Source organism: Hesperophylax consimilis, chromosome 26, assembly GCF_061612785.1.
Source record: "Hesperophylax consimilis isolate HC1 chromosome 26, BYU_Hcon_1.0, whole genome shotgun sequence".
NCBI classification, from domain to species: Eukaryota; Metazoa; Arthropoda; class Insecta; order Trichoptera; family Limnephilidae; genus Hesperophylax; species Hesperophylax consimilis.
In genome coordinates, this window is record NC_142861.1 from 2,180,538 (window position 1) to 2,206,726 (window position 26,189).

At 36.8% G+C, this 26,189-nt stretch overlaps 2 protein-coding genes and 1 long non-coding RNA gene across 3 annotated transcripts in view; all 3 read right to left on the reverse strand.

The window, feature by feature from the left end:
* The window catches only part of sei (potassium voltage-gated channel seizure), a 298,364-nt gene that overhangs the window by 152,204 nt on the left and 119,971 nt on the right, over window positions 1-26,189 (reverse strand). The window contains exon 3 of the mRNA XM_089647318.1: window positions 16,381-16,621. Coding sequence (XP_089503444.1) covers window positions 16,381-16,621 — 241 coding nt within the window. The remainder of the gene's footprint in view (window positions 1-16,380; window positions 16,622-26,189) is intronic.
* On the reverse strand, window positions 2,345-3,632 carry LOC149410974 (uncharacterized). The gene is made up of 5 exons (XM_089647317.1): window positions 3,534-3,632; window positions 3,188-3,453; window positions 2,846-2,956; window positions 2,636-2,743; window positions 2,345-2,374 (listed from the first exon to the last, which is right to left on the reverse strand). Exons 1-5 carry the CDS (start codon window positions 3,616-3,618, stop codon window positions 2,369-2,371), a joined length of 576 nt encoding a protein of 191 aa, XP_089503443.1. The 5' UTR covers window positions 3,619-3,632; the 3' UTR covers window positions 2,345-2,368.
* Window positions 3,875-4,896, reverse strand: LOC149410975 (uncharacterized). Its single transcript, XR_016304882.1, has 3 exons — window positions 4,654-4,896; window positions 4,211-4,552; window positions 3,875-4,126 (listed from the first exon to the last, which is right to left on the reverse strand). It is a non-coding gene; the product is annotated as an uncharacterized LOC149410975 (long non-coding RNA).

The window sequence follows — 26,189 nt, forward strand, 5'->3', positions numbered from 1 at the left end:
CATTAGTGATGAGATAGAAGAAGCGAAATACTTTTTTTAATTGTAGACTCTACACCGAATGCAGCACACGTAGATCAACTGACACTTGTGATTAGATATGTTTTAAATAATGGAGAGCCATGTGAGAGATTTCTTAAATATCTTACCTTCTTATTTCTTACCTTCTGTAGGAAACAAGGCTCAAGATATGTTTGATGCCATTACTTTAGAGCTAGAAAAGATGAACATAAATCTAGAAGACTGCCGGGGTCAGTCATATGATAATGCCTCGAAAATGTCAGGAATTTATAATGGTTTACAAGCCAAAATTCAAGAACAAGCACCACTTGCCATGTTCGTCCCTTGTGCAGCTCATTCATTAAATTTGCTGGGAACCTCGGCCGCTGAGTCTTGCACAGAAGCCTGTCACTTCTTCATGTTGACGGAAGAGGTATATACTTTCTTTGTGAAGTCAACCGATCGTTGGAAAAAAATTGGCTAATGAAATAGGAAAACGAAAGACGCTGAAGAGAGTAAACCTCACACGTTGGTCAGCAAGAGCAGATGCCTGTCAAAGTGTAAGAGATTCCTGGGATGAAGTACTTACGGTTTTAAAAATGATTGAAAATGACGCTACACAGAAACCCATCCCACGAATTGAAGCATAGGGAATTCGCCTTAAATTGGAAAAACTGGAAACGGCATTTATGATCGTATTTTGGAATGCTATTTTGGACAGATTAAATAAAGTGAGTGCTCAGATTCAGAACTCATCTGTTGATGTACTGACGGTATCTGATATTTATGGATCTCTTCTCGAATTTACAATAGCAGAGCGAGAAAACGTGCAAAATTTTTTTCGAAAAAAGTGCAATTGAAATGAGCGCATTTAAGCAATATCAGGGCGACAAGAGTAAGAGGAACCCTAAGAGAAAAAACTTCATAGATGAAGCATCAAATGAGGAAATTGAAACAACCTCCAGAGACTCTTTCAGAGTCAACACCTTTTTGGTAATTCTGGACAGACTGAGACCTGAATTAGAGAGAAGACATGGTGCATATGTAATCTTTAAAGAAAATTTTTCATTTTTAACAAGAATGAGTGAACTTTCAACACAAAGAGTCTCAGAAAAAGCTCAGTCTCTTGTGCAATATTACTGTAATGATTTAGAAGACGAATTAGTTCAGGAATGTGTACACTTTTGTAGTCACATTTCCTCCAATAAGACGGCAGAGAAACCTGAATCGACATCATTACTGAATCTTTTTAAGTTTTTGAGGAAACAATCTCTGTGTAATGTTTATCCAAACTTGGATATAGCTCTCCGCATTGCACTTTGCACCCCGGCCACAAATTGTTCTGGAGAAAGGAGTTTTTTCTGTTTAACCACTGGAAAGAAATCGGTCCGTTTTTGGACCGATTTTATTTTTCTAGGTTTGAAATCGGTCCATTTTTGGACCGATTTTCCTACCATTCGTAGAACATTTTTTTAAATTTTTTCAAATATTCCCGCGTTCCACAGTTAGCTTTGTTTGAAAAATGAAAGTATAGTTCTCATTACGGCCAAGAGATGTCACTGTTCCTATTTGTATTTAATAAATGATTTTGATTTTAAAACAGTTTGGAGAAATTTTATTGGTGAAATGTCAGCTGTCAAAGTCTTGCCGTTTTAAAATGTTGAATTTACGTGTTTTTGTTGGTTTTTCTAATATATTTGTATACCAGTGTAATAATGATTGAAATATCAATGCTTTTAATGTATTTACTTGTCCAAATATTCAAAACTCAAGTGTGATCAAATTAGTGATTAGTGGACGGTAACTGCGTAAATGACAGATCGAAATGGTGCGCTATTTGTTTCCTTTTGTCTTCTTCTCGTTAATGGCATTTAAGATTTGTGGTGGATCTAGGCAAATGTATCCTGCGGTATATCTGCCTAACACCAACTCCGGCAGGATGCAACTTCGGTAGAAGGAGATTAGTTTCTGCATCATGACATCGATGAAAGGCTCGTCTGCTTCTACTTCTACCACACAGATGTCCTCTGAGGCTTCAGATTGCGCCACATAGTAGCACTTATGAAAACGTGTTACGCGTAATTGTCCTTGAACCTGTTGGTTGAATATGTCATTGTAACAGAAAATAATAAAGAAGTTAATCGTATTACTGATTTAGTCATTTATATTGCAGACTGCACAGTACGCACCTGATAATAGTGATGGTGTTTTTTATTAAGTCGAAGAGTACCCATTTCATCCAACTTTATTGGAAAATCCTTCTTCTCTCTGATGGCGTGCTGCATGATATTAGAGGATATTTTACATTTTTCCGCCCATCTCTTTAATGATGGAAAACATTTGATTTCTACCAGTGAAGATTCTCCCTGCACTACGCCTGAAATAATAATGATAAAATAACACATAAAATAATACAACAATACGCCCCTTCCATGATCATGGTACATATAAGATAAAATAAAATAAAAATGTTAAAATAATAATATGATTATTTTTTTTAATAATAATACTATATTTTTATATAAAATATAATAATACCATCAGGACTTGCTGCTAAAAAGCCGTATTCCTGGTCAATGAAAAGGCCCGATTTCCTAACTTCCTTGCCGATTTTTTTTTCAAATAAATTTCTAATCACCGGCTCTTGCTTTTTCCCTTCAATGGTATCTTTTGTCGCAAAATCACGACCGTACAAAATGGTTTTAACGTGATTGTGGCATGGTGTTGTTGGTTTTCTTTTACATATCTGTAAGAATTAGAAATTCACCAGTGAAATATTACTTATATAATACGTAGATTATATTATATATACTTGAAAATAATGATCAAATGACCCTAAGTTAGCTACCATTCCAAATAGTGAAGCTGTAAGACGATTCGACCGCAGTGTTTTGTAAAGTTCACTGTCGAATTGCTCTCTTGTATTTGATTCGACAGAAAGTATTTCTTCTGCACTTAGCTGAAAAAAAATTATATATATATATATAAAAGTAAATTTATAATTTGAGCAACAAACCCCTTATCTCGGACCATCATTTTTACGTGTGCTTTTTTTGAAAATATAATAATGGGATAAAACGTATGTTTATTATAATGATAAAATACTTCCAGACCTAGTTTTGACCAAATTTAATGATTTACTAGTGCTAAATACCCGGAAATAAAATAAATAAATAATAGTAATAATTACCCGGAATGTATTCAACTTTGCTTCGCACTCTTCTTTTAATTCTGCCTCGTTCATTTGAGGAGGAGGGTTTGTCGCTTTTGGACCGTAATCCTTGTCAGCATTTGCAACAGGTTTTTTAAATAACCTTCGACGAACATAGCCTTTCTGCCGAATTTGAGATTTTTCTAACCGCTGCAGATGTTTTTTAAAATTTAAACCAGGGCTACGTAAGGTGGCTTTTTTCCAAGCCTGTGTTTGCCACTTGCTTCCGCAGGATTGTGCAAGGCCTGTAATAATAAAGTGAACTATTTAGTAATAACATGTTTGCAATGGATTTTCATTTATAAAGATACAAGTGCATAAATACCTGCAAGTTGAGCTCTGCGTTGGAAAGATCCGCTTTTCGTCAAACAAATTCTCTTCCCACAATTGAATTTCGCCAGCAGACTCATCAAATTTTCGGCAACGTTAGTTGTTTGGGTCGATAGCCTATCCGATTTCATTATTATGGCCTCATTGGCTGCGCAAATTTGACTCCAGACTAATTATTTTTTTGAATAGAAATAAATTTATTATATAATAAATATAAATTTCACTAATACCCCTATTATTGCACCTACAAAAATTACCCCCAATACCAATAATTTTAACAGGGAGGGTAAATAAATTACCGCCATAGTGGGCTACGGCCTCTTTTTTTATCACCGGCAAAAGATTTGTGTCTTCCATGATACTTGCAGTATTGCCCTCTTCCTTTGCCTTTTGCCACCTACAGTAATAAGAAGCACAGTCACTATGTTCGCCAAAGATGTGAACAACACCATTTCTGAGATCTTTTCGCATCATTTGCGGGTTTTGGTGATTCTTTATTATGATCTTTCTTGCTAACATACTTAACTTACAAAGCCGAGGTTTCAATAATTTCCTTCCCGTTAATGGAAGTTTAGTATTAGCTAGAATCTAAAAAGAAAAACACATTATTATTCAAATTATTATATCGTAATAGAAATGGGTCTCGAAATTATCTTTGTGGTTTTTAGTTACCTTGTACAGAGCCTTTGTATAGTTCTTCACCACATGATTTTTACATTCAATTTTTTTTATTTTATCGCCGTAAGATACATTTTTACGCAGATTTGCATATACAGAGGAATCACCATCCCCAATATATGACAAATATTGCACACCATGCAATTCTTGACTGCGCCGGAAGCCTTCGACAACTATGTCGGTTTCCATTGCGGTAGAAGCCCCCGAGTAGTTACGGTAACAGTCGTGCTCTTTTGGAGTGATATTTTTTTTGTCATAGTAATGACACATGGAACAGTATTTATTTCTTATACCTAAGTAAAGGCACTTTTTTGTCTCCTTCCCGATGATACACGCCTGTAAAAAGTTAAAAGCAATCATTTCACGCAAGTAAATAAGTAGTGATAGGTTGATAGGTAATATTATGTATCGAAATTACAGAAAAATGTAATGCTCACCATTCCGGATGCAGCATTATAGTTATGGCCATACGACCTTTTGGACCAGCCTCCATCAACGTACACTGTGATGGATGGTATCCCGTCTGCATTGAAATTTCCTTTTTTAATAGCAATTTCCTTCTCCATTTTGCCAGCTTCACGCATTTGTTCTGCGAGATGCCCCTCCCATAATTTGCCCAAATTTCTCTCTATTTTACTAAATGTGTACCCGGACATTACTGGGACATCCATGGCACTAAGAATTTGAGCAACTTGGGTGTAATAGCTGCCACTTGTAAGCGTACCCCACACAAAAGACTTATTGATAAGTTTTTCCGGTTCGGGTTCTGAGGTTTGCTTCCATGTGGTGTCACACATATTACATTGAAAAAAAAAATAGAATGAAACCCAGTACGCAATTCTTTCACCAATTCAATTTTGGAGAACGTGCATTTCAAGTAATGCTGTGACATAGCGAACGCCCACTTCAGGACGTGCTGAATGTCCACAATTCTATTGCCTTTTATTGAATGTTCATTATCATCACTGTACGCCATCACCTCTTTAATAAGATTATGGTTTTCTAAATCGGGGTCCAGAGCAGGCCAGTTTACATCTATCGTGGCCGCTGTTTCGATTGTGGTATTTGGCTGGTCGGATATACTCGTAGATGGAAATGTAGCTTCAACACGCAACAGTTTTGAACAGCTTTTATACGTTTTCACTCCACGTTCCCCAGACGTAATGTTCGAGGAGGGGATTTCTCCACAAAAATTAATTTTAGGGGTCTCGTCATTCGAACACTTGTTTTCTTTATTTCCGCGCCAGTGTTTGTGGGAACTAAAAGATATAATATAAAGGCATTAAAGGAGTATAATTTTTGAGCAACATTAAATATGAATCACCCTATACCAAACGAGCGACATGGGTCATAAAATAACAAGCGTGATGGTTAGTTAGTTAGGTAGGTACCGAGAAAATATTTAAAAAATAATAAAATATTTTGAAATAATTTCATAATACTTACCTGTATTCCGATTCGCCGTGCTGACGTTTCATCCCGTTCGCACTTAGTCTTGGATTCACTCTTTTCCCGGAATACTGATGATTCTTATAAAGGGCACGCCTCATTTTTATGGAATAACAATGCTGTACAAAATCGAAAAAAGTCACTTCAAACCGCGGCAGACAATGACTGTTGAATGAATGAATGAGAGAATGTGAATTGGCGGGCGTCTAGCTAGTGATAGTTACAGATTTAAGAAAGTTCTAAATAATTACAACCGCTCTCACTATAATTATTATACAGTTAATTTTGCCTTTTTTACTGCGTGCCAAAACCGCAAATGTTCCTTGCGACGAGTAATACTGGAACATTCGTAAAAAAGCAAAACGAACATTCTATCAGAATAACAAATCAAGCCGCGCAAATTGACATTTTTACTGCAAATTTACTGACCACTTTAACACCGTAGGAATGGGCTAATAGCGTGCACGTGAAACATATGGCTCGCACATATGTTTGTCTCCTTCTAACACGGATTCGGGCATTTCGGCTGGCGGTGCCCGCATAAAATAATTACTTTTGTTAATTTAATTACTTGGTTATTATAAGTGATAGAACAGTGAAATTTTCGTTCGCGATAAACTCATTACGAGTATTATTTTTCGGTACTAAAATAAATAAAATATTATCTGTAGTTTTCAAATGTGGCTGAAAAATAGATTGTATGGGAATTGTCACATCTGTTTCACCTTAAGGGGAAAACGGTTGCACTGCTTTTTTCATACAAAACTTAAATTTGTATTTGAGGCCAAAATACACAACCAAACTAGAAATTGTTTTTTTTTCGATAGGTATCGTAAATATTTTGTACGCTTTTTTTCTACTTTATTAATTTTTGTTTCAAATAATAAAATATGGGCCGTTGAAAAAAAAACGATTTTTCACAATTCGACGAATTTGGTAATTACTTGTAACTCAATGATTATTAATTTAAAAAAAATTGTCTTAAAATATAATGAAATGTAAAATTAAAATTGTTCAAAAACTATTTTGATGGGCTTGAATTTAATATTCAACGACTGATTTACTTTGGAAAACAAATTTGTCGTATTTAAATTTTAAAGTCAAACACAATTAAGGATTTTTTTTCATAATTACAATTAACTCACAAAAAAAATTGTCAAAGTTGAATCTAAAATCGTGAAAATTTGAATTCTTTAGTGGCCAATATTTTATAATGAAAAACACAACCAAAGCCTACCTAAAGCAGCACATATCTCTACTAGATATTTGTAATACCTTTTGATAACAAAAATAATTATTCAGTTTTGTTTTATAATTTGGCCCTAAATCCAAATTTAAGTTTTTTATGAAGAAGGCCATGCATATTTTTCAGTTAACGTGTGTATATCTAGTCTATTTCAAAATATATGTACAATCTTCATTGAACTCCCTTTTAAATTGGTATTCTTATGTAAAAAATATTTTTCTTGTAATTTTAATTGTCGCCTTTCCCGAAATGAGTTTGGTTTAACTGATTGGGAATAATGTACTGTAAATATTATTGATATTTTTAAATTACATACTTACTTACTTGACAAGAAGTATATAACAACTTTCCACGCAACAAACCCTTGGGACCTTCTAAGACCCAAACAGTCCCAAATGCCGTGCGCGCATTATACTCTCCTAAGACCACATTTGTCCCACAACGACCGCACATTATTAATGCATATATCTCTCTTCCTCTCATCTAAAAGTTAATTATTTCTTTTATGTCAGAAAGAGAACGAAATAGTGCTTGTTATTGTCTTTGAAAAAATGGAAGCTTGTAGAAGGTTCGATCCGTGCAAATCAACAACGTCTCAAGGGAAATACACGATGTACTCCCATAATCTACACTAAATTCATTCCTTACATCATTCACTACACCTTAAGAGGAACGATTGCGTGGCCTTTTTTATACACGATTTAAATTTTCTAGTGAATTGTTTTTTTTGGTATTATGCCGTATTGCGCTACCTCCTTCTTGAAGGAACGTTTCGGACAGCATGGCAGTGTCCATTTTCTGGGCAGATGTGTAATCTAAGGTTGACTTTGTTTTTGATATATATGGATTCATTTTTTTTTTTTTTTCATTTTCTAGATTCTTATATTCCATGAAGTGGTGAATCATTTAAATTTACTGAATTTAAAGTTAATGTTCTTTATACAAATAGAACGGCGTCATATGCGCCTCACAATTTTTACCTCATATGGGTTTATTTAAATATTACCTGGCTTTTATAGACTTAGAGGCCTTGTATTTTCTCGGTAGGGAAAAATTTGTTACCTAAAAACCCTACTAAAATTGCATGTATCATCATCCAGCATCAGCACCAGCGGCGACCTACAGCGGCCATATACTACATACGTGTCTGTTTGTGTTGTGTTGGGAATGGGGAGGAAATTTCGACTGCGCCCTTTTGTTGGAGTCCTTCCGCATTTGCCGTTGGGAGTAAGGAAAATCGCAGAAAACCTTACCCAGGAAGGAGCGGGCGAACGTCAACTTGAAACGTTTGCGGCCTTCAGTAACATCGGTATATGATGTCCTGCATTTTTGAGATGTGTGTGTGTGTGTCTGTTTTTATGTTAATATATACTTATGGGAAGATAGAAAATAAACATACATATACATACAAATTATAAAATATTATATAAATATATAAATAGATATATAAACATTATATATTTAGGAAGAAAGTCGGGAGTTTAGGAAATACCTACTGCTCGCTATTCGTCCGCGTCTAATTCTGGTATGTGCCATATGTGGTCATGGTCCATGAGGATGTGTTTAGGTAGTCTATGTGTGTATCTGAATGTCAGGTCGCTCGGTGCATTGTATTGTCCTATGTTTCGTATTAGTGGATTTTTACTAAGTGTGCGTGATTTGTAAAAGCGTTCAGTCAGTCTGTGTGTGAATTCGTATAGAGTTGGAATTTGTTCTCGTTCGTGTAATCTCTTCAAGTTTGTTCTGAGTCTCGTGTTGTATGTGATTTTAATGCAGAGATTTTGAAGTGTCTGTAGATTCATGTGGTCTGTGTGTGAGATGCTGCTCCATACGGGAATCGCATAAGAGAGTACCGGACGAATGAGCGAGTAGTAGACGAGGAGTTTGGTTTTGGGAAGTAGCGGACTCCGTCTATTGAAAATTGGCTTCATCATGCCGATCGCTTTTCGCGTGCGCGTGTGCATCTTTGCTTGGTGAGATTTCCAGTTGAGGCGGGAGTCCATGGTCAGGCCGAGATGTGTCACTTCATCTTTCCATTCAATGCTGTGTCCTCCCATTTCGATGTTAAAGTCAGGAGTTCTATTTACACGTTTTCTCGTGAACATGATGGCTTCAGTTTTCGCCTCGTTCAGTTTCAGGCGCCATTTTTTGTAGTACTCTACGAGCGCGTCGAGCACCCTCTGTAGGTAAATAGCGGCCATATTCGCTTTCAGCGAGGAAACGTATAGTTTGACGTCATCTGCGTAGATAGACAGATTGCATCTCTCGTCTCGGGGGATGTCCTAGGTGAACAGAATGAAGAGAAATGGTCCAAGTAAACTTCCTTGCGGCACGCCTTTTGGAATCTCACGCATTGAAGATAGCACGTTCCTTATGAACACTCTGAACGATCTATTCTTTAGGTATTCCTGTATCAGTCTCGTTAGGTATATGGGCGTGTTAGTGCGGTGCAGCTTATGCACGGGCCCGTCTATCCATACGGTGTCGAATGCCTTCTCTAGGTCGATGAGCGCAGCGGCGGTGAAGCGATGTTCGTTAAATTTTCTTGCGATGTATTCCGCTACTCTGGTGAGTTGATGGGTCGTGGAGTGCCTCTTTCTGAAGCCGAACTGCTCGTCTGGCAACGTTTTGTTGTCGTCGTGGTGTGGGATAATTAATATATATAATTTATAATTAATATAATTTATTCAAAATAATTAATATAATTTGTTCAAATACCTTGCTCATCGTAGATAATAGGCTAATCGGCCGGTAACTTGTCGGCTGCGTTCTATCTTTATTCGGCTTTGCAAAAGGCAGCACGGTCGCCGATTTCCAAATCTGGGGAAAATGCCCGGTCATGAGGCAGGCATTGAACAATTTTGTTGTGTAGATGATGGCTTTTTGAGGGAGATGTTTGAGTAAAATGTTGTGAATTTGATCGCTTCCCGGCGCCTTGTTTGTTCTCAATCGCCTGATTGTGACAGCAATCTCGCTTGGCGTAGCAAAGTGAATATCTTCAGCGTTTGTCTGCTCTGTTTCCCTCAAGTCTCGTAGAGAGTCAGCTACGATCCGGTCTGTAGCCGAGTCGGAAAGGCCGTCTGTAGCGGCGTAGGCTCTCTCAAACCCGTCGGCGAGTGTTTCAGCTTTTTCTTGTAGCGAAAGCGCCGTCCCGGGGCCGTTCAATTTCTGTAGCGGGGGGATTGTGAAATCTTTATGTCTAAGCGCGCTAGCCATTTTCCATAGGGAATTATCCTTTGGCGTGAGTGATGCGACTTTTTTGTCCCAAAGTTCGCGCTTGAGTTCTGCGATTTCGGTCTTGATTTCCCTCTGCAGGCAGTTGTACGCTGTCTTGAAATATTCGTCGCGTGTGCGGTGAAACATGCGTCGCAGGCGATTTTTCTCCTTGATGAGCGATAGAACGTACTCGGGAAGCTTGATCGTGTATGGGTGTATTTCTTTTAGAGGAATGTGTGTATCTTGTGCTGTTTGAAGAATCTCTGTGAGAGTGCTTGTAGCTGCGTCGATTTCTTGTGGCGAGCGCAGAGTTCCCGAAGTGAGATGAATTCGTTCGTTGACTTCTTTTTTGAATCCTTCCCAGTTCGCATCCTTGTAATTGCGCTGTTTTCTGGGGGTCCTTGAAGTTGTGCCGCCTATAGTAAAGCTCACGGGCAGGTGGTCCGATGACAGTTCGTCTAGTGCGCGCAGTGGAGATATTGTCTTAACATTTTTCTCGAGTACTATATCCAATGTACTCGGATATCTAGATAGTTGCGAGTAGTACGTAGGTCTGTCGGGCGCCATTATCGAATAGGTATTTGTCTGCATATGTGTAAAGAGCGTATTTCCGTTCGCATTTCCTCTGTAGTTATTCCAATAGTTGTGTTTGGCGTTCAAATCGCCTCCCATCACAACAATTGGTCCCAGATTGAGCAATTTATTGAGATCTTCTCTCACTAGGTTACGTTGGGTGCAGTATACGGAGATGATGGTGTGCGCTCTACCCTCTATGGTGACTTCGATAATCGTGGCTTCGGCGTACTTCAACTTCGGAGTGGGGATTCTTGTGGACGTCATAGATTGCCGAACGAATATTGCGGTTCCTCCGCCTGATCTTTCCTTTCGATCGTCTCGATAAATCTCGAAGCCTTGCACTCTCAGCGGTACACTTGGATTCAAGTGGGATTCTGATAAGAGAATAATGTCGGTGTTTAGTTCGTTTGCCAAAGCGAGCAGTTCGTCTGTCTTGTAGCGCACGCTAAATGCGTTCCATACGAGGACTTTCACCATCTCGGTATTAGGCATCGAGGGTGTCTAGAAGCTCTATCAGGATGACGAGCTTGTCTGCTCTTGTTGTGCAGCGGGCGAGCTGTGATCGCATCCTCAGGAGTCCTTGGAGCAGGGCCATCAGATCCAGGTTGTCCTCTGGGGAGTCGGGCGCGCGCACGTGCTCCTGCTGTGGGCGGGGCTGGGGGCGGGGCTGTGGGGGCGGCACGGGCTCGCGCTGCTGTTGGGCGGGGGCGGTGCCTCCGGCTACGTTGGCCCATGTGCGTCCATCCGTCCTCGGCTGAGGAGGTGGCCTGCTCGGGTTCTGTTCTGCCGGTGGGCGTTGGGCCCTTCTGGCAGGTCGCTGCTGTATGGAGGCGACGTACGCTACCCGCTTGGGGCAGCCTCTGTAGTTGGCGGGATGCGGGCCTGAGCAGTTGCAGCATGCGGCGGGCTCGTCTCTCGTCTTTTTGGGGCATTCTGCCGAAGCATGCTCCAGTAAGCATTTTACGCACCTTGCTGTGTGCGAGCAGTTTCGGGACCCATGCCCGAAGTCTTGACATCTGTAGCACTGGGTGCCGTGCTGAAGATGATTGCTCCTGTGCTTCTGGAGTCGAATGCGGCAGTGGCACAGGTATTTGACGGCCGCACGCAGCTGTCCCATGTTGACTTCCTTATTGAAGTGTGCTAAGTATAAGGGATACTCAATTGAGGCGGTCATCTTGACCACCTTCACATAAAATGTGTGATACCGTGTTGCCAGCTCCAACCCTTTAAGAGTTGTCATTAACGTATAATTTTAAAGTGGTTATTTGCGTGTAGTTCTGGTGTAAACGTCAGTTACCGGATACCAAGAACTACTGAGCTTAGCTCAATCGTCTCTATTAATATTTTTTATGAATTTCAATTGCTTCCGTAATCAGCCGTGCACTATATGTTTTGGGTCTCCCCAGGACTTCACAGTTTGAATAAAAAGTTTTTACCTGCCACAGGTGACTTCTAATCTATATAATATAGGTATATAAAAACACACGCGTATTATACAAATGCAACGATGTGTCAAAATTTCAAAACAATCGGTAAAGAACTTTCAAAGTCTTAAGATTTTGAACAAACGAACTTTTAAAATTTTATTTATACACCGTGTCCGGAAACTCGTAGTACAAGCGGGAAACTGGAGAATCTACACCACGTGGGGAACCCAAATAAACATAAAGTTTTTTGATTTGAGCATTTTCACAAAAAAAATATATTTTTCGGCTATTTTAGGGTTAAAGTTTTTTCTGGTGTTTAGGGTTGAACAACAGATGTTTTAACCCTGCAGAGCAGAAATATTTTATGATTACACCGGATTAAATGAAGGGTGATTTCAAAATAATGCTTCAAATCCGAGTTTCTTCATTTGTTTTACTTTCAAATAGTTTTAATTAGTTGGGTACTTTGATCTTCAGTAATAATTTATAAGAATTTGATAAAAAAAATTTAAAAAAAATCAACTTCTAACTCGATTTACTCGATAACGAAAGCTCAAATCAAAAAATATATACTACAAAATCGACTCTAAATGTGATGTAGATTCACCAGTTTCCCGCTTGTACTACGAGTTTCCGGACACACTGTATAGAAGATTGCATTTCTGTCGACTTGTAATACTGAAATTTAAAAGAGTCTTTCATATGCTTTAAAGAATAGTATTTTATTTTGAAACATATTCCAATTCAGTCATTTAATCTGGAATTTGAAGTGCACTGCAAAATGTTGAGGAAAACTGAGGATTTAGGGGTTATACGAATACTTAATATATAAATTAAATATCTCCTCTTCGTTTTTTTTTTAATTGCCGGCAACCCGGGCGTTTATTGCAATAACATCACCATAATCACAAACATGAAAGTAACCCGCCTCACTAGAAGATTTCTGTTCTGAGGCAGGTACATATATATGCTTACACATAGGCATACATATATACGAATATATCTTCTGTCTATCTCTTTTGTAGGTATATTCACACTATATAATGTTCACAAATAATGTAATATGTATTTGGTTCCGCCGTACAAAAGGGATGTACCTTTAAGCTATTTTACCCTTAGTTTTTTTATGTGGATAATAATAATAATAATAATTTATTGTCTTCTTTTCTTAGTAAAATATAGAGATAATGATATCCTCACAGGGATCTCCCGTGCTGGGGATTTCGTTTACATATTGTAATTGAATTATAAGAAATTAATATTACAACAAAGTAACATATGGATTTAATTATAAACATAATATTAATTTCTGATAACCTCGATAAAAGTCGCAAGCCCCTCGCTGTATTCTTGGATCTGGCTAAAGCCTTTGACACTGTATCTCACCACATACTTTTGAAAAAACTCTCACAGATAGGAATAAAAGGTGTTCCTCTTAAATGGTTTGAGAGCTATCTAACAAATAGGTCCCAGTCAACTATTATTAACTCCGCTAAAGAGTATAGAAGTACAAGTTTGCCAATCACATATGGCGTGCCCCAAGGCAGTGTGTTGGGCCCACTTCTGTTTCTAATATACATTAACTCGTTATGCAATTTGGATACTGGTGGCACTATAATATCTTTTGCCGATGATACGGTTATAATATTTGCAGATGAAAATTTGAATTCAACATTTGAAAAAGCAAATCATGGTATAAATGAAATAAAACACTGGTTAGATTCCAACCTCCTCACTCTAAATATTGAGAAAACTAAATACTTACTTTTTTCCATACGCAAACCTAATCTCCCTCAAAACTATCATAAACTTACCATACATTCATGTTCACAGAAATTCAACATGGCTACATCACCTCACAAAAATTGTTCATGCGATAACCTTATAATATCAAACGAAATTAAGTACTTGGGGGTCATTATAGACAATCAACTGCGATGGGAGGCCCATATAAATTCTACAACAAAAAGGCTTCGCAAATTATGCTACATTTTCTACTCTCTCAGATCTATCCTTAACCTACAAACACTAAGATGTGTATACTTTGCACTTTTTCAATCAATTACTACATATGGTATAGTGGGATGGGGAGGTTGTGCAAAAACGATTCTTCATCCCATGGTTTTAATTCAAAAACTGTTACTAAGGATAATATTCAAATGTAAGCCAACAAACCCATCAGAACCACTTTTTAGAAAACTCAGAATATTAGATATTCGACAATTATATGTTAAGACCATTCTCATATACATACGGAAAAATGACTTGGTGAATAAAACACAACAAAAAATTAACACCCGTTACTCGTCACACCTAAATTGTAAAATTCCCCAAACGAAAACAGCTTTCGCCCAGCGGCAGTTTTCTTATATTGCTCCCAAAATATTCAACTCGCTGAGTATTGATATCAGAAAATCAAAAACTCACAATTTGTATGTCATAAGTGTTCAAAATTGGTTATTTATAAAGGGAAGGAACTTTTTCAAGGAATGCCTGCCATCATTAAATTAAGCTCATTTTCTTTATTAGTCATTTTTGTTTTTTCATTCAATTCTGTAAAGAAAAAAGTTTAATAATTAATTAATTAATCTTTATTTTCATTATTTCAACAAGTTCATTTTCATAATTTCTACTTTATTTTCATTATTTTAACAAGTAAAGTAACCTATTTATTTGCTGATTGTGTTCATTTTATCTCATTAATATCAACAGTTTAAAATACGGTTGATGTACACTTGAGCAATCTACTGAACTGGGAACCAGTAAAAGTGTCACCTATTATACACATACATTGCATGTAAAAAAAAAATACTTAGATTAACAAGTTATCAAATATTACATTTATATAATTATATAAACCTATGTATATAAATTTCGACTACCATAATACGGGCGTGTGTCTAGTGTGGTAGTCGAAAAGCATGTAAAAACTGTACACATTAATATTTCATGAATAAAGAAAAAAAAAAAAAAAAAAAAAAAATATCATGTAGTATATATATATATATATATTTTTGAATAATTTTAAAATAAGTAAGATAGTGTTTTTTTGTATAGTTCAGTTATGTAGATTCGGCTTTAGTCTGTGTTTGATATCAGTATATTTTCTATTTCAGATCTCCCTATATTAAGTATCCAGTTTTTTATTTGAGATTTGAATGTTACAATGTTGAGGTTTTTGAGTAAGAGTGGTATTTTATTGTAGAATACCGCACAAGAGTCCCATTTGCTCCCAACCATCTGGAGTCAGTGAGACTATAGCATCCCCAATCGGGGTATTTTGTGAGGCTGAAGGTAGTGGGTAGGGGAAGAAGATGAAGAAGAGGAAGGTGGGGAGTACCCGGCCAATGTACTAAATTAAATTTAATTTTATAATAACGTTACCCAAATTACTTTTACTTGGTTATTATATAACTACTAGCCGACCAGCTATTTCGATTGTTTACTACAATATGATTCTCATCTGCTTTCAAACGCGGTCTTTTATTTTGAAATACGTAACAGCATTTCTTTGAAATCGAATGATACGAATTTCCCACGCAATCCACATTTTTACAGTTTGCTCAGTTCCGATTTTTTACTGATTTATAACACATTTATCTTAAACACTTAAAATTTTTATGTTCCTTAAAAACAATGCATCCTATTTTTGAAGATAATACCCATACATTTGTAGACCGAAACGATAATTATATGAAAATCACTCGATAGAAAAAGATGTCAAAGTATGCTCCAAAAACTGTTAATTACACATCTTGTTCTGTCATTAAATATGTTATAAGTATGGAAAAAAATTAACAGTGTATCTTTAAACGCAACTTAGATATTTTTTGGTAGATTTTTTTATCTTTTTTTGAACGTGTCATGTTTTATTAAATATTTTCACAATTTTCGCTTAATCATTATCGTTTATCATTAAAAAAATTATTTGCATATCTCCCCAAAACCATCCTCTTCTTCCTTTTAGATAGAAAAAAATCGCAAATTAAGCTCCGAAAATTATTAAAAACACATTTTGTTCTGTAATAGGCATGAAAATTTTTCACAGCGTATCATTAAAGACAACTAAATCATTTGACGAGAGATTTTTGCCCTATTTCAAACGGGTCGTGTTTTGTTAAATATTTTCACCATTTAATTATTATCTCCCTTTAAAACCATTGTCTTCTTCCTTTTGAACGCTTACTACGAAGCCTTAGGAGATGTACAATGCAAAATATAAAGGCTATAGGGGAAAAAATAAGACTCACCAAGCATGTCAACAACCACGATGGGGTCCTCTCCAAACTTGCGCGTCTTTCGCTTGCTGTACTCTGGCTCGTTGAGCTGGAAAGCGGCCACATAGGGGGTGACGATGGCTGTGTAGATGACCAGCATGAGGATCAGCCAGTCCCAGCCAGCCTTGTAGGGCGAGTGGTGCAGGATGGTGAAGCGGTGGAGACGCGCGGGCGGAGCCGGGTACTGCGGGGCCAGCACGCCCAGCGTCAGCACCTGGAACAATCAAAACAGGAGAACTTAGAAACCATATTTTGGTACCCACTCAAAACAGGAGAACATAGAAACCATATTTTGGTACCAACTCAATAATTTACTTTGATTAGTATTGACACAATTATTTTTTTCTTCAATGTGAAACAATGTGAACTTAGAAACCATATTTTGGTACCCACTCAAAACAGGAGAACTTAGAAATCGTATTTTTGTACCCACTCAAAACGGAAGAACTTAGAAACCATATTTTGGTACCAACTCAATAATTTACTTTGATTAGTAGTTATAATGATAGGCTCGTCATTTGGTCTGGGAGACCAGATACGGAGAGGGCTTGTCAAGGTGTTGCAGCGCTACTGTCTCCCAGAATGATTGAATGTATGTTGCAGTATGAATGTGTAAGTCCGAGAATAATGTGGATCAGATTTAAAATCGGTTTGACAAGGGTGTTTCTTGTTATTTGCTACGCCCCTGTTAATTCTGAAAGCGATGAAGTGAAAGATGATTTTTGGACTGGTGTGAATGTTGTAATGAGACTAAAAAATATGAACGAAAGGATTATAATGGCAGGCGATTTGAATGGGTGGGTGGGAATTAGACGTGATGGATTTGATTCGGTCTTAGGTATGTTTGGGGATAAAAGAACGAATGACAACGGTAACAGAATGCTTGAAGTATGTTTAGAGTGGAACCTGTTTGTGTCGAATACTTTCTTCGATCATAAAGGTATCCACCAATATACGTGGGAAAGAGGAAATGAGAGGTCAATTATTGATTTTGTAGTAATTGACTCTAGGTTGAGAGCTGTTACCGAGGACACAAGAGTTTTCAGAGGGGCTGAGGTCGAAACTGACCACCTTCTTGTAGTGTCGAGAGTAAACCTCTTTCGCGGTTGGCGCTCTAAAGTGAAAACGGTACCAGCTCCGACAAGAGTCAAAATAGAAAAACTGCAAAACGATAATGTGAGAAGTAAGTATGTGAATTGTGCAGAGATAAGATTGAATGCGAAGGAAATGGATGGTCTAAGCATAGACGAAACATGGAACCACATAAAAGTGTGTCTTTGTGAATCTGCTAGGGAGGTTTGTGGAATAAGTACGCAAGGTAGGAAGAAAGGTGATGCATGGTGGGATGATGAGATTAAAGCACTGGTCTCAGAAAAGAAGAAAGCATGGTTGTGTCTGATTGCGGCTGGCAGTGCTTCCAGCGAAGAGAAGTATCGAGCGAAAGAAGTATATAAGGAATGTAAGAAAAAAGTAAGAGTTGGAGTGAAAGAACGAAAGAAACGCCTGGAAGAGGAAGAAGGAATGAAAATGACAAACCATTTCCAAGAAAACATTAAGTTGTTTTGGAAAGAAGTCAAAAGGTCCCGGAGTGGCCCAGAAAACGGAAGCATGAAAGTGATAAAATCAAAAGATGGAAAAATGTTGACGAATGAGGAAAAAATAAAAGAGAGATGGATGAATTATTTCGAGGAAGTCTTCGAAAGCGAAGTGAATGACAGTGATTCCAGTGGCGAATCAGATATGAATGACGATGGAGTGAATGTTACCGAAATTAGCATGGATGAGATAGAAAGCTCGATTAAATGTATGAAGAATGGTAAGGCTGTTGGGTTTGACAATATTGCTGCTGAATATTTTAAAGGAGGTAGCCGTGTAATTCTCACATGGTTGTGCAATCTTTTTAACCAATGTTTAAAGGAAGGTTACACGCCTTTAGATTGGAGAAGGGCTGTGATCATGCCATTATACAAAGGTAAAGGGTCACGTATGGAATGTGGGAATCATAGGGCTATTAGCCTGCTTAGTTCAGTTGGCAAGCTGTATGGTAGAATTTTGATTGAAAGAGTAAGAAAGGAAACAAAGGATAAAATATGGGATGTGCAAGGTGCTTTCATGAGTGGAAGGGGGTGCATGGACCAGATCTTCTCATTGCGTATGCTCACTGAGAAGTTTCTGGCAAAAAACCAGAAACTTTTCTGTGCCTTTGTAGATTTACAAAAAGCATACGACCGAGTCGACAGGAAAAAGCTATGGAAGGTGTTGTCCAAGTATGGAGTGAATACGAATCTGATTCAGGCAATTGCGTCTCTGTATGAGGGAAGCGTTGCATGTGTTAGGGTAAACGGTGGTTTTACGGGGTGGTTTGATATCACAAAAGGTGTTAAACAAGGCTGCGTAATGTCACCGTGGTTATTCAATCTATACATGGATAATTGTATGCAAGAATTGAAAGAGGTGGGATTGGGCGCGAATTTGAATAATTTTAAAGTATGTTGCCTGTTGTATGCTGATGATGCGGTGCTGATTGCTAATAGTATAGAAGATCTACAGTCTCTCGTGTCTAGGATGAACGAAGTATGCATGAAGAATGAGTTAATGATGAATGTAAGTAAGTCTAAAGTAATGGTGTTTGAAAGAGAGAGTACGAAAACAGTGTGCAATATAATTGTGAATGGGGAATACTTGGAGCAGGTGGATGAGTTTGTGTATTTAGGAAGTATGTTTACGAGAGATGGGAAGGCTGACAGAGATATCGAAAGAAGGGTAAATGCAGGTAATTCCGTTAATGGAGGACTAAACGCCGTAGGCGCTAACAAAAAATTGTCCAAAGAAGCGAAGTTAGCAGTCCACAACGGAGTGCTGGTACCTACCTTGATGTATGGAAGTGAGGCATGGAACTGGCAAAGAAAGGATGAAAGTAGATTAAATGCTGTTGAAATGAGATCCCTGAGGCGTATGTGTGGTAAAACCATGTTTGATCGTGTGAGGAATGTGGAGATCCGCAAAGAGTGCAAGGCTGATGTAAGCGTAATGAGTAAGATTAAGAAAGGGACGCTTAGATGGTTTGGGCATGTAGAGCGAATGAGCGAAGATAGGAGTGTAAGGAGGATATATGATGCAAATGTGAATGGTAGCAGAAGTCGGGGACGCCCGAGGAAGACATGGCACGATCAAGTGAATCAGATACTCGAGTCGGGCCATGTCAAGAGTCAGAATAATAGAAGAGTATGTATGAGACGATGTATGAATGTGAATGAGGCAAGGAGTGTGTGCCAAGACCGAGTTGTTTGGCGGTCCGTCCTCTCTGCCTACCCCTGCGGGGAAACGGCGTGATGGTTAGTTAGTTAGTTAGTTAGTATTGACACAATTATATTTATTTATTTTTTCTTCAATGTGAAACAATGTGAACTTAGAAACCATATTTTGGTACCCACTCAAAACAGGAGAACTTAGAAACCATATTTTGGTACCCACTCAAAACAGGAGAACTTAGAAACCATATTTTGGTACCAACTCAATAATTTACTTTGATTAGTATTGACACAATTATATTTATTTATTTTTTCTTCAATGTGAAACAATGTGAACTTAGAAACCATATTTTGGTACCCACTCAAAACAGGAGAACTTAGAAACCATATTTTGGTACCCACTCAAAACAGGAGAACTTAGAAACCATATTTTGGTACCCACTCAAAACAGGAGAACTTAGAAATCGTATTTTTGTACCCACTCAAAACGGAAGAACTTAGAAACCATATTTTGGTACCAACTCAATAATTTACTTTGATTAGTATTGACACAATTATATTTATTTATTTTTTCTTCAATGTGAAACAATGTGAACTTAGAAACCATATTTTGGTACCCACTCAAAACAGGAGAACTTAGAAACCATATTTTGGTACCCACTCAAAACAGGAGAACTTAGAAACCATATTTTGGTACCAACAAATTTTTTTACTTTGATTAGTATTATATTTATTTATTTTTTCTTCAATGTGAAACTACACAAAAGTTCCAACTGGCATACTACGGCATTCCCAATCGGGGTATTTTGTGAGGCTGAACGTAGTGGGGAGGGGAAGGAGGTGTGGAAGAGAAATGTGGGGAAATACCTGGCTATTCAAAACTGATCACCAAACACGGCCAAAGCCATTTCAAGCAACGTTTCTATTCTGAATGGTGGTATCTTCCACTCTGGGACGTGCCGCAGATATTCTACAGGGTTTTCCAATAAGGGGAGTTATTTTGATATTCAATTGTAAAAGATCAATGGCTTAGTTGCTTGTGTGGCACGTAGCGCCGTCTTGTTGAAAAAAAACGTTGTTCAAATCAATAACATCCTATTCCGGCCATAAAAAAATATTAATAATCCCTCGATAGCGCCATCCATTCACCGTAACTGTTTCTCCAGCCTCATTTTCGAAAAAGTAAGGTCCAATGACTTCGCCGGACTATACCTCACCAAACAGTCAAACGTTGAGGATAAAAAGGCTTTTCAACAATATTTCTTGGGTTTTCCGAGCCCCAGATGCGACAATTTTGCTTGTTGACGAAGCCACCGAGGTGGAAATGGGCCTCATCACTCAAGATGATTTGCATTTGATTCACTCAAGTGAATTTTAATAATTTAAATGCGTTGTTGAAGCGTGTATTGTTCCATTTTTATCAATGGCGTAGTTTCTACTTGTCAAATGTCAAAAAATGACAGCGTCAAAAGTAACATCTACAGAAATAGCGGGCTATTCAAAATAACATCTCTTATTGGAAAAACCTGTATATTTAATTTAATTTTATAATTATGTTAGCAAAATTACTTTAATTACGTTATTATATTACTATAAAGCACTCATCAAACTTATTCTCGCAACATACTTCTTCATGGAAACCTTTTATCACTGTATTAATTATGCTATGTTCTGTAAAACACCCAATAGTTTGCTAAATACGAATACGTTTTACAATAAACTGTTCATGTTTATTTTTATAAATAATAACAAAGTTACAACACAAGTTTGGCTCAATAACTAATTACATAGTACCTTAATTACTTATTTTGTACTGTAGTTATAATGTACAATTATTGAACTGATTTGTACAACAGAACTATCTATGACAACTTTATATTGTCAGTTATTTTCACTTATTATTGTACTCCTGAACAACTAACCTATAACAATGTATGCCTATAGAAGCCTTCAAGTCGTGAATAAATAAATAAATAATAATGTTTTTCCCAATGGGATTTCCTGCCCATAAAAATATATTTAACATTTTGCATATTTTATTCAATTTACATTATAATATTATCAATTACATGTTATATTTATTTTAATTTGGGAGGCGGGTATGGGTACCGCCGCCCCGGGAACCATTTATTGGATAATCAACAACACTGCCATGGTCACTCCGGTGCCCAAGTGCCCGGGTTCATCGGGTGAGGTGGGTTCAATTCTTGGCGGCGGATGCGCCTGAACATCAGCTGCGTCACAACGGCCAGGTCGGCAGGAGTCAGTTTGGAGAGACCTTTTGATCTCTCCAACTAGTTTCTCTCGACCTGTCTTGCACCGCGGCGGTAGGGATGGATTCATAAGTCTAAAAGCTAACTTAATATGTTTCGATCATACTTATAATAGTTGGATATTACACAGGTTGTCTCAATCAGTGTTTCTTTGGTAGCAACAGTTTATCGATATAGTAGAACGGGATGGTTACGCCATTACGCATTATAAATTAATTTACACATATGCGACCACTGTACTGAGATAATATTGTTGTTCCTTGTCCTACTTCCTCTATTCCCGCACCTTTTCAGCGCTTAAACCACTCGCTGAAACATATTTTTGAACTGCTTTACCTATATACATTTTACATCCGAGGACGTTTCGTGCAAAACCGCTTTGTGTTCAGTGCCACCGCTGTGATACCCGAGGAGGATAGACAGGAGGAAAACGAGTATCCTTTTCCTAATGGTGAGTCCTTCCTTATCCATACAACATATTATTGTCTTATGTGCAGTGGTAATTACACTAACATTCAAGGTCCTTCGACAAACATTTTTTACACATAATAATTTCACTTAAGGCGATACACTACGTCGTGTAATATTTTAAATTAAAAATAAATAACAACCCTTACGTAGATGGCGATAAGGTTTAAATTCCCGCTTAGCAACATCCGCCTGTTTTGATTTATGCAAGAAAAAAACATGGCCAAAAAGTGCCTTTTATTTTATTTTGTGGATGTTCAGGCATAAATATTTAATTTTTTTATAAAGAAATTAATTTTCCACATTAAACAATAAAATCATAACCGAAAATTGGTTGTTAAGTAGGAGATTTTGAACTTTAAAGCAGTTTTCATAGACCTTAAACATTATTTTTTTCTGGGCTTATAAAAAGACTTATCTAAAAAATACTCGATTATTTTAAGGGCCGAGATGTATTCTACTCGCAATATTTAATTGAAGCATCTGAAACATTTCTAGGCGACCAAATTTTCAAACCAAAAACAAATGATTTTGCATTAATACGTATGGCATCGCCTTAACATGCAAATCATATTTTGTAATATTTAAAATTAATTAATTTTGTATATATGGAATGTTTCTTTGTTTTTCCCCTATAGATTTAATAATTATATAAAACTACTTTCAAAGTGTGTTCTTATTAGTGTCAGAAGTATTTAGAGAATAGGTAAAATGGTAGTAGAATTCGGAGACGCTCGATGAAGACTATTATCTCTGAACTGGAATGAGTTACGGAGCCAAATAAAAATCGATAAAATGTATTTTTTTTAATAATGCATATAAGGAGTCGAATAACTCACCTAATGAAAAATACAGTCCTACTGTTTGAGACATCTTCATCAGATAGATATCTATTAATACAAAAAAACGTGTTTGTGGCAGGTGGACTATGTATTTGTGTTTTGTACAAATCTACTTTGTTTTATTGTGCGATCGAAATTGAAATTTTGCACAGTTGACCATCACAACAAGTTGAAAGTCACTGCCTACATAAGATTATAAAAAAACTTTGTGTAAAGCCTGTGTTTAGCTATTTATATAAAGATCTATGGTGAGCGGGCAGTGTGGATTTGATTATCATACAAATTTACAGTTTTATTCCGAGATTGATGAAATTTTTGCACGCTTGAGGAAAGTCACCTGAGCAACTCCGGGGACTTCACCTAGTCTATTTATATGTAGTGTATGGGAAAGGCGGGCAGCACAGCAATTTTTTTTTCAACATTTCGAAAATATATCGATATAGATAATAATATATTCATGAAAACAGATGTAAAATATGAACGAAAAATATGACAGAAATGAAGATTTTTGGGGGTGAAAAAGATGAGCGAAAATAGCTATCCAAAGTTTGTTGTTTTCTTCTTTTATCTCCTTGAAGCGGTTTTAAACTAAAGTAGTTCTCGTTAACTGTTTGAGAAACTTTGGAGTTTCTTTCTTCGTTGGGATCATTTTTGATAAAGGTGTATTTATCTCTCACAAAATGTGAAAAGTATTCTCAGAAATATTCGAGAAACGGTTGTTTCGCCAACTGACAAAATATAATTTTTATCGTAAAAAATATTCCTCTCTATAGAAAGTAGTAGTATTGTAGTTAAATATGAATAAAGGGGATATGATCCAATTAACTCAAACTGAGGTCTTTTGTTCAATTATCTCAAGACTGCGGTTCTGGGTTCAATTAGCTCAAGACTGAGGTCCCTGGTTCAATTAGAACAAGACTGAGGTCTCGGGTTCAATTAGCTCAAGACTGGGGTCCTGGGTTAAATTAGCTCAAGACTGAGGTCCCTGGTTCAATTAGTTCAAGACTGGGGTCATGGATTTAATTACCTTAAGACTGACGTCCTAAATGCAATGAGTTCAAGACTGGGGTTCTGGGTTCAATTAACTTGAGACTGAGGTGTCGGGTTCAATTAGCTCAAGACTGACTTCCTAGATTCAAATTCGTAAAAAATATTCCTCTCTATAAATAGTATTGTAGTTAAATATGAACAAAGGGGATATGATCCAATTAGCACAAACTGAGGTCCTGGGTTCAATTATCTCAAGACTGGGGTCCTGGGTTCAATTAGCTCAAAACTGAGGTCCTGGGTTCAATTGGCTCAAACTGAGGTCCTATGTTCAATTAGCTTAAGACTGAAATCCTAGGTTCAATAATGTCAAGACTGGGGTCCTAGGTTCAATTATGACAAGTCTGAGGTCCTAGATTCAATTATGTCAAGATTGAGGTCCTGTGTTCAATTAGCTCAATACTGAGGTCCTGGGTTTAATTGACTCAAGAATGAGGTCCTGGGTTCAATTCCTAGATGCCGCATTTCGTAAATGTACACCTAAAAGCCTACTTTAGACGTACATTTACATTCAAGAGCGTAGATAAATAAATCTAATCACTCAAAATCGAATCACTAAACTAAATCAAAAATCACTCAACCAATCAACGTTACTGTCAAAATTCACCAGAAATTTAAAATAATTTTCCCTTAATGGAAAAAAGCACTGCCTTTCTTCCCATACATTTCCTTTCCGCTCGTTCGTGAAAAGCCATCGGATCAGCTCCGCCCCGCATACTAATTTATGACCGCACCATTCTGAGTTTTTATTATCGGCAATAAATTCTGTTATTCTATTCCTACAACCGCCTTACGCCTTCCGAGTCTTCTGTGAAATTATCTAAGTGTCTCTGGTTTTTACTTTTTTATCGGTTTATAAGTCCCCTTTATGCTCATTATTCGTGTAGGCCAGGTTTTACATGAACCTTTTAAGGCTTAGCTTAATGAATTCACTATAAAAGAAAAGTCACAAAATTTTATTAATTTATAAAAATTAAATAATTAGAGAATAAAGTAATCTCGTTGTGGCTTGATATTATAATTAAATATTAATTAAAATTTGTTTTTAACATTAATGTTTGAATTGGAAATAAGTGATGATTTAATTTGAAGTATATTGTGTATTTTTTTAATGTACCTTGGAAGGTTATTTTATAGTTTAAGAGCCGTATTTTAGTAAGTCCTTCTGAAATATTGTTTTGTTTTATAAAGATTTATTTTTGGGGTTCTATGCCGTGTTGCGCTACCACCTTCTTTAGCCAAAGCTTCGGACAACATTACAGTGTCTATCATCAGAACAGATGTGTAAAGATTATTGTTAAGTGTGTGCGTATGTATGTAGATGTGATATTACCGTAATAATAGGTAAAACTCCATTATATATATATACGCCATTTTTTTTATTTACAGGTGCCTTCATTAATCCCGATTAATTTTTAGTACCTCCCTTTGAGGTTTATTATTTGTGCAAGCCATGTTGAACATATTTTTCGTAACTATTAGACAAGCAGTTCATTCCATATAAAACATTTATCAAAAACCACAACCAACATCAAACAAAAGTTTTCCAGGACGTAAAAAAATCCGATGATTTCGTCGAAGTTTTTTGCTCCCTCAAATATGCTGAAACATATTGTGCGAGACAGAAAAAATGATAAAAAGAACAAAACATCTTTCTCCTTTTATTAAATCTTTTGGAGCAAACCTAAATCTTTGAGGCAAAGATTCTTTTAATATTTGCTCAAATTTCAGTGTCCCTTTCTTCTGAGAAAATAAAGAATGGAATTACAACTCGCGTAACTTTGCCGTGAAATGAAAAGTATAAAATAATGTAGATACGGAATATTAAAAGGAGTACAACTTGTTTAAATAACTGAATGCTTGTATAGTACGATATTTTTAATTCAAGTTTATTTAGGAAA

Excerpts from the sequence above, each read along its gene's own strand:
- LOC149410974 (XM_089647317.1), bottom strand. The coding sequence starts at position 3,618 with ATGAGTCTGCTGGCGAAATTCAATTGTGGGAAGAGAATTTGTTTGACG. Across the intron at positions 3,454-3,533 it reads ACGCAGAGCTCAACTTGCAG|GCCTTGCACAATCCTGCGGA; the intron begins GTATTTATGCAC and ends TTATTATTACAG. Across the intron at positions 2,957-3,187 it reads CAAAGTTGAATACATTCCGG|CTAAGTGCAGAAGAAATACT; the intron begins GTAATTATTACT and ends ATTTTTTTTCAG.